The sequence below is a fragment of the Nanorana parkeri genome, unplaced genomic scaffold, assembly GCF_000935625.1.
Source record: "Nanorana parkeri isolate BGI_ZX_2015 unplaced genomic scaffold, ASM93562v1 scaffold628, whole genome shotgun sequence".
Taxonomy (NCBI): domain Eukaryota; kingdom Metazoa; phylum Chordata; class Amphibia; order Anura; family Dicroglossidae; genus Nanorana; species Nanorana parkeri.
The window spans coordinates 921,057-934,487 of NW_017306896.1; the positions used below are offsets into that span (position 1 = coordinate 921,057).

Consider the following 13,431-nt stretch of genomic DNA (forward strand, 5'->3'; position numbering starts at 1 on the left):
ATATATAATTGAAAAGAAATAAAATAATATATTATTTTTAGTTCTGGACATATTAAAGAAAATATATGTGTTAAATACTCAAGAATGTCTAATTACATTGTTTGTCTTTAAGCTCAAAGCAGTATCTGGAGTCTGTGTTCCGTGAATTTTCTCATGATAAAGGGACATGATGATAATCACATGATAAGAAGCAAATTATAAATGTTCTGATCTGATGCCATTGTCATAGAAAAGAGGAGCACATTCTGCTATGTGCATGACAAAGGAAGTCTCACTGGGGAAAACTTTGGAAATTATAAACAGAAAACAGTCTGCAGCAAAAGAAAGGAATAGCAGGGAAAATGGGACCAAGGGGAACCTGACAACACATCCAAAGTGGGGTACAATCACCACATCACACCTTGTCTGGTAAGGTTACTAGATAAATGTTATCCTAACACTGGCAGGGGTACGAGCTGCACAACACATGCACAGAGTCTGTACATTGCCCTGAAGCATTCAAGGATGTGTGACTTGAGTATCCCAACAGGCTGTGGGCTGCTGGGGGGCATGTCATTTTTAGCCTAGGAAAAAAAGTTGAAAGCGATGGCTGAGTCTCCAAAAGAAGGTATTTTTATTAAAATGTATATGTATTTGAAATTTTGTGAAAGGACAGAAGGAGCGATACTATCGAATGTACACAAGGAGAGTGATGGTCTGCTCTACCAGCTTTTAGTCCCACCGATCCACCATGTAATGGAGATGAACAAAGTCAGCCTGTGTGACGACCATGGCTGCCCACACACATACAGTGGGGTGGGGAGTGTAAAAATGAAGAGACAGAAAGTGTGTATTTGCAGGATTTCCAGGTAAAAAAAAAAAAAGCCAAACACAAAAATGAATGCGGCCATTACATCTGTGGAATGGAAAGCTGCAATATATTGAATGAATGTTTTTGGGTTTACACATACTCTGGGCATTGTAATCATACCTCCCAACCGTCCCTCAATTGGAAAGACTGTCCCTCTTTTAGGAGCAAATCCCTCTGTCCCTTTTGCCTCCTCAGTTGTCCCTCTTTGTGGTCCAACATACAGATATCTATAAAATGTATCATATAACTACCAAAATTATTATTCTGCACTGAAACCTTTATATTATTTCTTAATTATCTTTTTTTTTCATTATAAAGAAAACGTAATGGTAAAACAAAAACAATTCCGGGTCTAACCATTCATTTTTGCCATATAAATTCCTAATGGTCCACATGATTGGGGGCATAGTAGGGGTGTGTATTGCCCAAACATATTGTACTAGAAGGTGTCCCTCTTTCTCATGTATATATGTAATTAGTAGCCTTCTCTTTGCAGACAAACATTACTCTTTCACTTCCCTCAGGAAGTCTAGCACTATCCATTATCTTCAAGTCTGTTTTCAACTGAAGTACATTACTCTATCCCTTGCACTCATCAATGTTATTTTTCAATATTAAAATCAAAATAACGTAAACATTAAACTTTAATTTACATAACTACACAGCTCATTTCTCATATATGTGTGCTGTGCGTTCTATTATAGCTTCATGAAGCACAATGTAGTTTGGTGCCCTCTAGTGTGCAAATACCTAACTGAAACACACAGCCATATACTGTAGATTACTGTTGTAGGTGGTGCTCTTATTAGCTAAAAGGAAATATACTGTACAACCATTATATATAGTATTTTTGTAATATCCATGTGAATATGTTTAATGTAATGTAAATAATCTAACAGACTTTGTTTCTGTTTATAGTTGGTAAATATACAAATACGTTGGGCAACCATATTTATTTTTGACTCATGCAAACTCTACTTCCTACATAATTCTGCTGCACAATGACTGTGCTTTGTTCCTCTGTGTCGCTGCAAGTCTGCCGGTTTTCTAAGCCTGATTATAGGAATTTTCTATGCTCCTTGGCTTTATCTAGTGGTGGGAATGCCTTCTGAACGGCATTCGCCCAGCTATACGCTGACTGGAACGTTTATACATCAGCCCCTAAGTGTTGAAAGCAATGACCTTTTACTGTGAATAAGAGCAAATTGGGGCAGGGCTTGCCACTCCTTTGTTCTCCATAATTCAGACCAATAAACTGTTGTTTGGTTCTATGAGCTTAAAAAGAATGCTCTCTTCTTTTTGCTGATCAAAGTTTTTCAGCTCTAAATTTCAGAAGGAATTTTTAAAGTCATATCATGCCTTGTTGTAAGTCATGCCATCCTGTCACGAGAGAAAGAAGTGTTAAACAACATGGTCCCATGAGTTTAGACATGAAGACGCCACTACATAACTTCTCTCTGGTTCTTTATACCACCCCAGGAACCAGGTGCTGTCAGATACCAAGATTTATAAAGTCAGGGTATGGTCATATTCTTCCCATATGTCAATGTCCATACTTATTGTGGGTTGGGGCAGCCTCAGAATTGCACAATTTATAGGAATTACAGTGGCTTCTGGGGTTCTCAAGTGTGTGGCCAACTGGAGGGCAAGGTATGCACTGGCACATTATGCTACCTATACTCTTTTCTAATGACAGGTTTGCTTTGATGTCATGGAAGCAATAGGCCTAAAATATTACACTTTCTCTAAACATTCAAAATTATACAGTAGTTGTTGATGTTTAGTCATACTTAACATTACTAAGGGTCCCCACTGCCTGCATCCTTCTGGTTTTCAGCCCACAGCTCCACATTCAAGTGAATCACATATTGCAGACAATGCTAAATATTATAATGCACATTATTACAGCTGATCGTTGAACTTCATTGTAATGTTATTGTGCTTCAATAATACTTACTTCAGATCTATAGGCTCTTAGAAATAATTTCCTTTTCTTAAAACATCTAATCTCATCTCCGCTTTGTAGTGCTTTCAAAATGTTACACAGTGAATACCATCATCACTTTATTTCTGTCATTAATCATATTGCTTCATTCATGCTGGCAGAATTATAGCAGGGTTTTAGGAAGATAACTGCAGTATATATATCAAATCTAACATCTGGATTTCTCCTTTTACAGACTTTGTCTCAGACTGGTCACTGTTACATGAAGCAGCAATACATGGCCGCTTTGGTACTTTAAGAAAACTAATTACAGATGTAAGTAAAGAGAATCATGGTTTCTCCTTTAACTAGGTCAGTGGTGGAGAACGATTAAGAGGCAGTTAGGCTTAGAGTCAAGGGTTAGGAAGTTATGTTTAAGGGTTATATTAAGGGTTACAGTTAAAAGGATAGCTAGGCTTAAGTGTTATGATTCTATTAAGTGTTCAGTCTCAGAGTTATCTTTGGTGTTGGGAAGTTAATATTAAGGGTTAATGTTTTTGAGTGTATTGAGAATTAAAGCTAAATCCCAGGAATACAAGATAGTTCACTCCTCCGTAGGTGCTTCTTTGTGCTGCTATGTTCCAGTACTCCTTATCAGAAAAGATTGCCCTAGCCAACCCCCCCAAAACCTAAGCAAAAATGTCTCCTGTGACAGATTTCACATACTTATGGACAAATGCAGCCTGCTGGAAACTGTGGCTCGGTTTATATCCTGTGCTCCCGAATCTCTCCTATGGTGATTTGTATAGAGACACTCTTGAGATAAGACACATTTCTAGCCATCAATAGCCTGGTGTGGAGTGGGTAAAAAAATCCCAGAGTGCACAATGTAATCTAAGTCATGGATCCCAGTGATGATGGGTTGGGGATGATGTTCAGGATAGGTGATAGTTGAGTGGGCCATGAGGAATAACAAGGAAATTAAGGTTTGCTCTGAGCACTAGAAGTCCCAATCTCAATATCCAGAACCTGGTTCAGGCACCTAAAACAAATGTATTGAATATAGTAGGCTCAGTGTGTTGGATTATAGAGATATCACAAGACATCTAACTCCAGACATACTTGATGGAACATTTATCCTAGTTGATGAGAAATGTTCCTGTGCATGCCTTGCATTTTGGCTAATAGAATCTCTAGCTTGTTAGCAGAGGTAATGTTTTTTCTTCTTCTTAAAGGTTTACCTATCTTTCCCTCACAGGGACATAGTGTAAACCTGGCTACAGCAGATCACGTAACTCCTCTTCATGAAGCTTGCCTTGGGGGTCATCCTGGCTGCGTCACTTTCCTGCTGAAACATGGAGCTCAGGTAAAAACATTCTTGTGTTGAATGTACAGAACGAGGTGTAAAATGAAACTCCTCAAAGTAAAAATACACATCATATTTCCAAAAAAACAAAAACTGTTTCAAGACAAATGTTGCAGTCATCAAGACTCAACATTCAAGCAGTTTATGGGCAACTTTAGTCCCTGTATTGCAAAGTAGATATCAACGAAGGTAGTTCTGATGGAGGGGTCTGAACCCTCTCCCAACAACTCCCTTTATCCAGGCCCTTTCTGGAGAAAGGATTGTCCTTGCCAACTCCCTCTCTTTACTACTTAGTGCATCAGTGGTAAAATCTAGAATGAGAGTCAAAATGGATTAAAAATGGAGGCAATGGAGTGCATTAAACAACATTAATTTGCTATAAACGTTTATTATTGACGGTGCAAAGTATCCCACACTACAGTGTGTACTTTGACAGAGTCCTTACTTCAGAATTGAGAACTAGTATTTGAACATATTAAAAGAAGCTGAGAACCCTGGATATGTCTTTAGCCTGTATAGCTCCTGTTCCAAAGCCACAGCATATATAACTTTTTGTAAACAAATCCTTCTAAAACCTTCTGTTGACTCATTCTAGTTTGCAGTGCAGCAATGTTAATTAAGAAACTCAATGAACTCCTGAGTTTAATTTATTGATGACTCTGCTTGTTTCGTTCTAAGGTGAACACTCCTAATATTGACTGGAAAACTCCAATATTTAATGCTTGTGTCAGTGGCAGCACAGCCTGTGTGAATTCACTTCTACAGCATGGAGCCAGCCCGCACGCAGTATGTGATGTAGCATCTCCAATACATGAGGCATGTAAAAGAGGTAACTATTTACACAGTATTATCCTTGCTCAGCATTCTATTTTGTATAATTGTATGCATAAGGGAACTGAAGGAGCACTCCTTGCAAATATTTCCATAAACTTACATAATATCACACAGTGCAAACACTGTTTCTTTTTCTTGATCTTGAGATGCAGCAGTACCTGCACTAAACGTTACAAGTCACATCTTAGCCCATAAAGGAGGTGGTTTTGAGGGACAATTAATGGATGCAATAGCATTCTGTGTAACGGGCAATTGTTGTCCAGAACCAACAGAGACAGAAAGTTTGACACTGGCTACAGGTTCAAAATCTGTCTTTCTTTCCAATGGAGTATCTAAAAACTAAAACAAATATCACTCAATAGTTTGTAACATAGTGTTTATTACTGAATTTTGGGTTTGCTTTGAGATTTCTCTCTTGGTATTAACTTAAAATCTTATGTTTTTGTCACATCTAATATTACATAGTGGGGCAGTGAGATAATAAACCATTTATATAGTGTTAGCTGTCCACATGCATTAGTTCAAATTCTGATTACTGCTATTTGGGGAGTATCTATAATTATGTATTGCTGTCTATGGAACAATTGCATAAATGCACGATTCCATGCTCTTTTGCAATCAACTCCACCTTTAAACAGCAGAACCATGCCCATACTGAGCCCTGTTATGTTCATTTTCCAAAGAACCAATTCTGCCCATTTAGGATGTATAGTTAAAACTAGGTATCCCCAATGAAGAATCTACAAGCATGTGTATGAAATACAGTCATGAAAATATGGATCATTAAAGTGACATTAAACCCACAGATTTTTTAACATAAACCAATACTGTAATGTGTGCCTTACTGTAATCCATGGTTGTTTCCCTTCTCTTTGCTGCTCTTCCTTTTAAATCCTTATCTCTTCTCATGCTGGGTAGAACTTCCGTTTTGCAGCTGACTGCCTCTTCTCTGGAATGTTACATGGTGTCTGTGTACGCGCTCCCAACCTAAGCCAGGACTACAGAATGACATCCTCCCGACATCCACATCCCCGCCCACTTTAGATTGGTAACAGCTGCTGCCTGCATGTGCCGTTGTTTTACTCTTTTCTGCTGTGTTGGTGTCTGATCGATTCTCCTATTCAGTGCAAGGTATTTTTTTTCTCTTTTTTTAAAACAAACTTTATTGCTTATGTTTTTCATAAACAACCTATTCATTGAAAAAACATAAGCAATAAAGTGTGTTTAAAAAAAATAGAAAAAAAAATACCTTGCTCTGATTAGGAGAATCGATCAGACACGAACACAGCAGAAAAGAGTAAAACAACGGCACATGCAGGCAGCAGCTGTTACCAATCTAAAGTGGGCGGGGATGTGGATGTCGGGAGGACGTCATCCTGTAGTCCTGGCTCAGGTCGGGAGCGCGCACACAGACACCATGTAATATTCCAGAGCAGAGGCAGTCAGCTGCAAAACGGAAGTTCTCCCCAGCATGAGAAGAGATATGGATTTAAAAGGAAGAGCAGCAAAGAGAAGGGAAACTACCATGGATTACAGTAAGGCGCACATTACAGTATTGGTTTATGTTAAAAAAATCTGCGGGTTTAATGTCACTTTAGGCATGTAATATCTAACTACAGAAACTGTTTGTTTTTTTAAACACAGGGAGGAGTTAAAATTTCAGCCAGTCTTTTATTTTTCTCTGTCAACACACTGCAGAAATCTTCTATCACTACTTGTCCCTGTGACACACATACAATTTAAGGGGGGACAGTAAGGCTCAAACATAAAACAAGGTAAGATCAGTGGCGTAACTATAGCCATAGCTGCCCATGACTGTCAGTCATTTTGGTGTCACCCCATCCAATGGTGTCACCGGGGTGCGGGCCGCACTCCCTGCACCCCCCTTTTGACGCCACTGGGTGGAAGGGAGCCCCATTATGTTTTTGAGGCAAATTACACATAGAACATACTAGAGTACTGTATCATTAAGGGTTGAAGTGGTTGCAGTTGACAACAACTCTTATCCCATGTAAAGTCTACAGCATAGAGATGACTTCAGACGAACAAGAGGAGTCTTTGGGATCTTGGCATCGTTAATCACAGCTCAGAGAGATATCGTCAGGGGGGCCTCCATTACATTTTTGCTATGGGAACACGTGATCTTTAGTTGCGTCCCTGGGTCAGATGTTCTATTTATTCCTCACTCTTCTAAATATGTTTATGCCTGTGTCCCTGTTGTAGAGATTGTCCATCACTTCCTGTCCTATACGGGACATGAGGGGGGATCTCCCTCAAAGGAACACAGATGGTGGTAAAATCCTGATAGAGGTTCTAACCCTTTTTATGATTTACCAAAAATATAATAAAAGGTTCTGGCTGTAGTTGGGCTTAAGTCCCAACAAAAAGTTCAACAAGGATTTCTTTCAAGATGGTGTAACACATGTGGAATTGAAGTGTAAAAATAATGAAGTTGTCGCTTTAAGTCCTTGGCCAATTATATTATACTTACAGAGAACTTAGTTTTCTGTAACTTTTCTGCTCTAGCATGATGTCAGTAGGACAAAGCAGTGACAGTGTCAGCATTCCCAGCTATATTGCTTGGGTTCTGTTGCAAATGAGTACTTTATTATTGCGAGTCTTTGCGACCTTAACAATTAATTCTTCTATTACATCTCATGACCTTGACGCTGTGTAAATTTCACAGGTTGTAACATTACATGAAGAACCAGCCGGCGTTGAAGTACTACCAATTTTCCCATTAAACTGCTGTGTTCCTCTGCCAGTAAAGCTCCATTAGCTGAGACATAAATCACAGAGAGTGATAAAGGGATGACATAAAGGGCAACTAATTGCTGATACAGCCGATATGACTTTCATTGGTGCGATATTAAAGACAGCTTACCAGGTCTGCGCTTCACAGACCTTATTACTTTATAAGGAGCTCTGTTCCTGTTAGTGATTTTATTTGAAGCTGCCAAGTAAATGGAAAGAGTTAGCTTCTGATTTTCAGAAAATGAACTTCTTTTGTTATTGTGCAGTTCTCATATTTATTTCTAAAGAAAGGAAATCTGTAATAAGAGAAATATGGAGGCCACTATTGCTGAAAATGCTATTTGTGTGGTTGTTATGCTGGCCTTCTGGTTTTAATACTGTGAGGCCTTGACCTGAAATATGTATGCAGTGAAGGGTTAATTTCTACACTCTAATTTTAACTCACACATATTCTGAGATACTTCCAGGAACATCCCAGCTGCACAAGTAGCAAATGTCCTGAGCTACATCCTTCAGCACTCAGTGGAATATCTGAGTGGGGCTGTCTGAGACTCAAGACCAGGATCATGGACTGACTTTCAGCCATCGCTGTTATTAAACATCACGGATGGCCTCTTATGTCCTCCTCCAGAAGTCTACTCCATTGTTACTTTTCCAACTGGGAACCAGACTGAGATGCATACAGTCCACTCCTGAATGGCTGCTGCACACCTTTCTTCTGGCCCCTAGTTGACACTCACTTCACTTCCCACAACCCATATTCTTTGATAGCACCAGAGAAGACAATGGGCACACATACATTCACACACTTCATTACAATCTGTGTTTTATATGTTTTATATGTCTTAACTTCAAGTCATAGAACTAAACCCATGTTGCTATATTATGGTGGCGTCATGTACCTGGTTGGAGACTGAATGCGTGAGGAGGCCTCCCTTGCACCTCGTGTCCCGAGGACTCTGAGATTGGGGACAGAGTCCAAGTAGACAGCGAGTGGCACGAGTGCCAGTGGCAAGCTGAAATCCAAGGGCTTTTATAGGCGAAATCCAAGTAAACGAGCCAAGGTAAAACCAATCAAGCAATAACGGTACAGAGTGGTCAGGCAGACACAAAGTCCAGTAAACAAATGCGAGGTTGGTGGCAGGCAGCAGGCAAGAATCGTCAAGACAAATCCGGGTCACAGCAAATCAAGAAGGAGATCACAGGAACACAGGAGAGCTGAAGATAATATTAGGGTAATGTGTCACTTCCTGTGCGCCGTTTTGTTGAGCTTTTGCGCGGCTGGTCCATGGCGCCCGGGCATGCGCGGAAAAGCATGTTTTCCCATAGTACGGGAAAGCGCGCTTGGCGCATGCACAGTTACAGGGGATCTCTTACAGGTGGTAGGCTTGGAGCAAACTATGTAAGCACCCCTTATAAGTCAATGAATGGAAGCGTCGATATGAGGTTTATAACATAGGTATTCACTGGAATATCCCCCTCTGTTGTGTGTTTCAGGCCATACACAGTGTGTGGAGTCTCTGTTGAACTCAGGAGTTAGTATACAACAATACATAAAGCATCTGGGCTCTCCACTCTATATGGCTTCTGAGAATCAGAAAGTGAACACTGCTAAAAGACTTCTTGAATTAGGTAAAGAATCTTTTTAACATGAATTCAAACATTCCTTTCTTCTGTTCCTCTAACATTTGAATTATTTCAAATATAAGTTTGTTTTTTCCACTAGGAGCAAGTGCAAATATTGGTAAAGATCTGGACACTCCGCTACATGCTGCAGCAAGAAATGACAATGCCGATCTAGTGAATCTACTTATTGACTATGGAGGAAGCACACAGAGCAAAAACGCAGATGGAAAACGACCCTCAGAGCTCATCCCTCCACATAGCTCAGTGCAGGAGATCTTTAGGAAAAGAGAAGGTAGACTTTAATCCAAAGTTCTCGAGGGCTTGTAGCCATAAACATTTTGTCCCAGCAGAAAATCTTAGCTAAAGGAGGTCGAATATCGATTAGTTATAAAAATATTAAAAGAAAAGTAGTACCAAAGTTTATTTTAATGCTGTCAATGATATACAGGCTGCTATGGTTAACTCAAAATACATCTCCAAACAGTGGCATTAGATCTTAAACTGTATGAAAACCCTAAATGTATGTCTCACTGTATAATTTTCTGAAAGGAGAACTCTTGGCAGAAATTTCTATTAACCATTGCAGTGGGGCAACCCCATCTCCCACTGCAAGGGTTAACTGCTTGTTTTTGCCTAGGGTAAAAAAAGAGTTATACTCACCTGAGTTTCCAAGTAGGAAGGTCTAGGAGTCCTCGAGCCATCACATCTAATACAGTGTATAGGCCATGTGGACGCTGAGGGACATACTATCCTTGCAGTGGAGGAGACAGGCTGGAGGGAGTGACTCAGAGGTTGGGGTTAATATAATTTTTTTTTTACCCTAGGCAAAAACGAGTAGTTCACTCTTGCAGTGGGGGGTAACCCCACTGCAAGGGTTAAAAAAATTATGTCCAGTTCTTTAGGCAAATAGCTTTTTTGTAAATTTGTAGCAAACTTTCTTACCCGGAAATCCTGCCAGTAACTGCGCTTCCTGTTACAGACTGACAATGCCAAGCCACTGCATCACAAAAGTGTTGTCAGCCTGCTCTGCAAAGCTCCTTCATTTGGTTGTTGGCCTACCTACCTGATCTTACCCCAACTGCTAACTAATGGAGCACACATGGAAAGCTGACAAGGGCTTCTGCTAAGTGCACGGAAGCTTGCATTGTCAGGCTGCAACCGGAAATGCCGTTACTGACAGGATCTCCAGGTAAGAAACTTTGCAACAGATTCATAGAAAATGATTTAATTAAGAAAACTGTTATTGTTTTCAAGAGTAGCCAATGTATAACCCTCCAACTATGGTAAACCTACACATCCCATTAGGCACTGCATAACTCTGAGTCCCAGGCATGACTCCCAGCAGTAGATGCATATTGGGATTTGTAGTTTCACCATAGCTGGAGGGCTGATGTTTAGCTACCCCTGCTGTATACAGTGGGGCATGATGATAAGCATGCTGTAAAATAGACTTTGGGTTTAAATACACTTTATCTTGTCCAGATAGCATGTTCCTTGTTGAAATTCTGAAAACTTTAACACCTTTTGGGCTAAAAACTTACTATAGACTTGAGGACCATTCCTGTAGCCGTCATCTTCTAGAGGGAACTCAACATTACCATGTGTTCAGCTGAGCCTCTTCTTCAGAGGAAAAAACGTAAATGCAGCAAAGTATGTAACCTAATTTGTTGCTGACAGAATGTTTGGTGAGCCCCCAGCTGACCTCTGTAACTTTCCCCCCAAGATAAGCCAGCAATAGAAGGTTTTAGATATGTTTCTGCTATAGCTCTACAGGCACACTCAGATGATCCCAGCATACCTTTCTATACACCAGTCTGTAAAAAATAAAACTTGTAAAAGAGCTTATGCATTGAGAAATGTATTATTTGTGTAAGGAGTCCACTTTACTTGACATATATGACCATATATGACCATATATGACCACAGCTGGTAGGACCATGGTCCGGGCGGACAGTAATGCCAATAAGGGGGCATACTCAGATAGTGTGAAGAGTGAAATGAGGTGAACTCCTGACTGAAGAACCCAAGGGATGGGTGGGGGGGGGTTGCTCGGAAGACCTCCCGTCCCCAGCAGACGGATCGGCGCTGCTTAAGTGGGGTAAGGAGGCGCAGACTCCTCCCACAAATTCAGGCTAACCTGTTAGCCTTCCAACTTATTTTATAATATCATCATATATTTTTAAATCTACATAACGTAGTTGGTGATAGTCTTGATTCCCTATTTTAACTTGTGATTTTTATGTAACAATGAGTGCCGTACATGAAGCCTGGAGTGAATAGGGGTATTTAGGCACCCAATAAAAACAGAATTTTTTTTTTACTGACTTTTGCATACAGCATATCTGTAAAAAATAAGTCAAGGCAACTGGACTTACTGTAATTTTCTTGAAGACGTTTAACTGGTCATCCAACCAGCTTTCTCAATTCAGAATGACTTGTACAAAAAATTATCTGGGAATAAATATGGTGAATTTCGCTCCAATCCACATAATCTGTTAGTCACACCCAGGCGTTGATTGCATTTGCATAATTGGAGTTAGGAGATGTTATTAACCTGCCCAGAGAGAGGTGTTAAAACAGCATTGTATGTGGCAGATAATAGATGTCCCCCCCCCCACCACCTTTATTCAAGCTTGTCTTCTCCATTTTTACAATAACCTCTTTCACACCTCTTTTAAACCAGTCCAACATTCACCGTATTTATTCCCAGAGAATGTTTTGTACAAGCCATTGAGAAAGCTGGTTGGATGACCAGTGAAACGTCTTCAAGAAAAATACAGCAAGTCCAGTTGCCTTAACTTATTTTTTACATCATGCTACACTTTGCTGAAGTAATAAACCTACAACAAACAGGCTATATGCAGTCACATAGAACAGCTTGGTGCTCCCTTTTGTGTGAGTTACTTCTCCCCACAGAATGGCATGTTCACTCATGAGCTACAGCTTGTCATTGCTAGCAGGATATTCATCCAGTGATCAACAAATGTTAAAGTTGGAACTTAATTCTGGAAGCTGTGCCCAAAAGAGGCAGTCGAAGGGAACAGAACTTGTATTGCCTGGGATCTCCCTGCAACTGATCTTTTCCCTGTTAATGACTTACCATGCTTTGTTCTGCACTGTGTCTCTTTTTGAAAATGGCCATCTTGGTAGAGGCAGGACTTTTTCGGAAGCAGTCCAAGCCCAAATGGTAAAATTACACTTAAATACAGTATGCTTAGGCCCAATTAACACATTCCCTGTAACATAGCAAACATTCACTCTCTGAGTCCAGGTCCACTTTAAGAGTTGTGTAAGCAATGAAAACATTAGAAATAATCTGAACACTTATCTAAGGCTATAATGTTTATCCTCTTTGATCCTGTGAAAGTGTTTTCTGTTTTACCTACACAAGACAGTGATAGGTATTTCATCATTCATTGCCATTAAATGCTTTGTATGTACTATATATTAAAAAGGTTTCATTGCTGCTGTTGATTCATTTATCTGATGCTGTAACACATATTACATACCAGATTCTTGTGTGGTATTTTATGTTTGTTGATTTGTCTGCTGTGTTTATTCTCTAAACATCTGTGGAATTCTTTTCCCAGGGCCGCTGACTTTGAAGCAGATTTGTCGTCTTTGTATTAGAAAGTGCTTTGGACAAAAACAGCACCATAAAATATGTCATCTTCTCCTTCCAGAGACAGTAAAGCAATTCCTTTTACACAGATAAATTACAATCTATATTTATTTATTTTTATAGCATATAGTTTGATAGTTTGTATATTGGTAAAGTATTAACTGGAACTGACTTGAACAATTTTAGTAAAACTGCTGTATTTGATAAATATTTGTTGAGGTTTTCTTTTTTTTTTTTTTTAGATATGAGCACACAATTTAATACTTTGGGGTTCAACAAATACAATACATTAAAATGATATGAAATGGGTAAGGTATTTCAAAGGGAAACTGCATTGCTTTTGGGTTACAAGTTTTATATCTTGTTTTGATTTGTATAAACCTTTTGATATTGATTAGCAGAGCATCTTCTTTCTAAAGGGAAAGCCCAGCACCAGCCACTCACTTGCTGACTGT

The 13,431-nt window shown here is 39.5% G+C and overlaps 1 protein-coding gene across 2 annotated transcripts in view; it reads left to right on the forward strand.

The window, feature by feature from the left end:
* The window catches only part of LOC108792316 (ankyrin repeat and SOCS box protein 9-like), a 27,001-nt gene extending 13,854 nt beyond the window's left edge, over positions 1–13,147 (forward strand). Inside the window, exons 2-7 of one of the 2 annotated variants that reach the window (XM_018563059.1) lie at positions 3,031–3,119; positions 4,033–4,140; positions 4,819–4,969; positions 9,226–9,360; positions 9,455–9,646; positions 12,945–13,147. In XM_018563059.1, coding sequence (XP_018418561.1) covers positions 3,031–3,119; positions 4,033–4,140; positions 4,819–4,969; positions 9,226–9,360; positions 9,455–9,646; positions 12,945–13,069 — 800 coding nt within the window. In that variant the 3' untranslated portion in view covers positions 13,070–13,147. The remainder of the gene's footprint in view (positions 1–3,030; positions 3,120–4,032; positions 4,141–4,818; positions 4,970–9,225; positions 9,361–9,454; positions 9,647–12,944) is intronic. The other variant, XM_018563060.1, reaches the window with a different exon arrangement.
* The last annotated feature ends 284 nt before the right edge of the window (positions 13,148–13,431 follow it).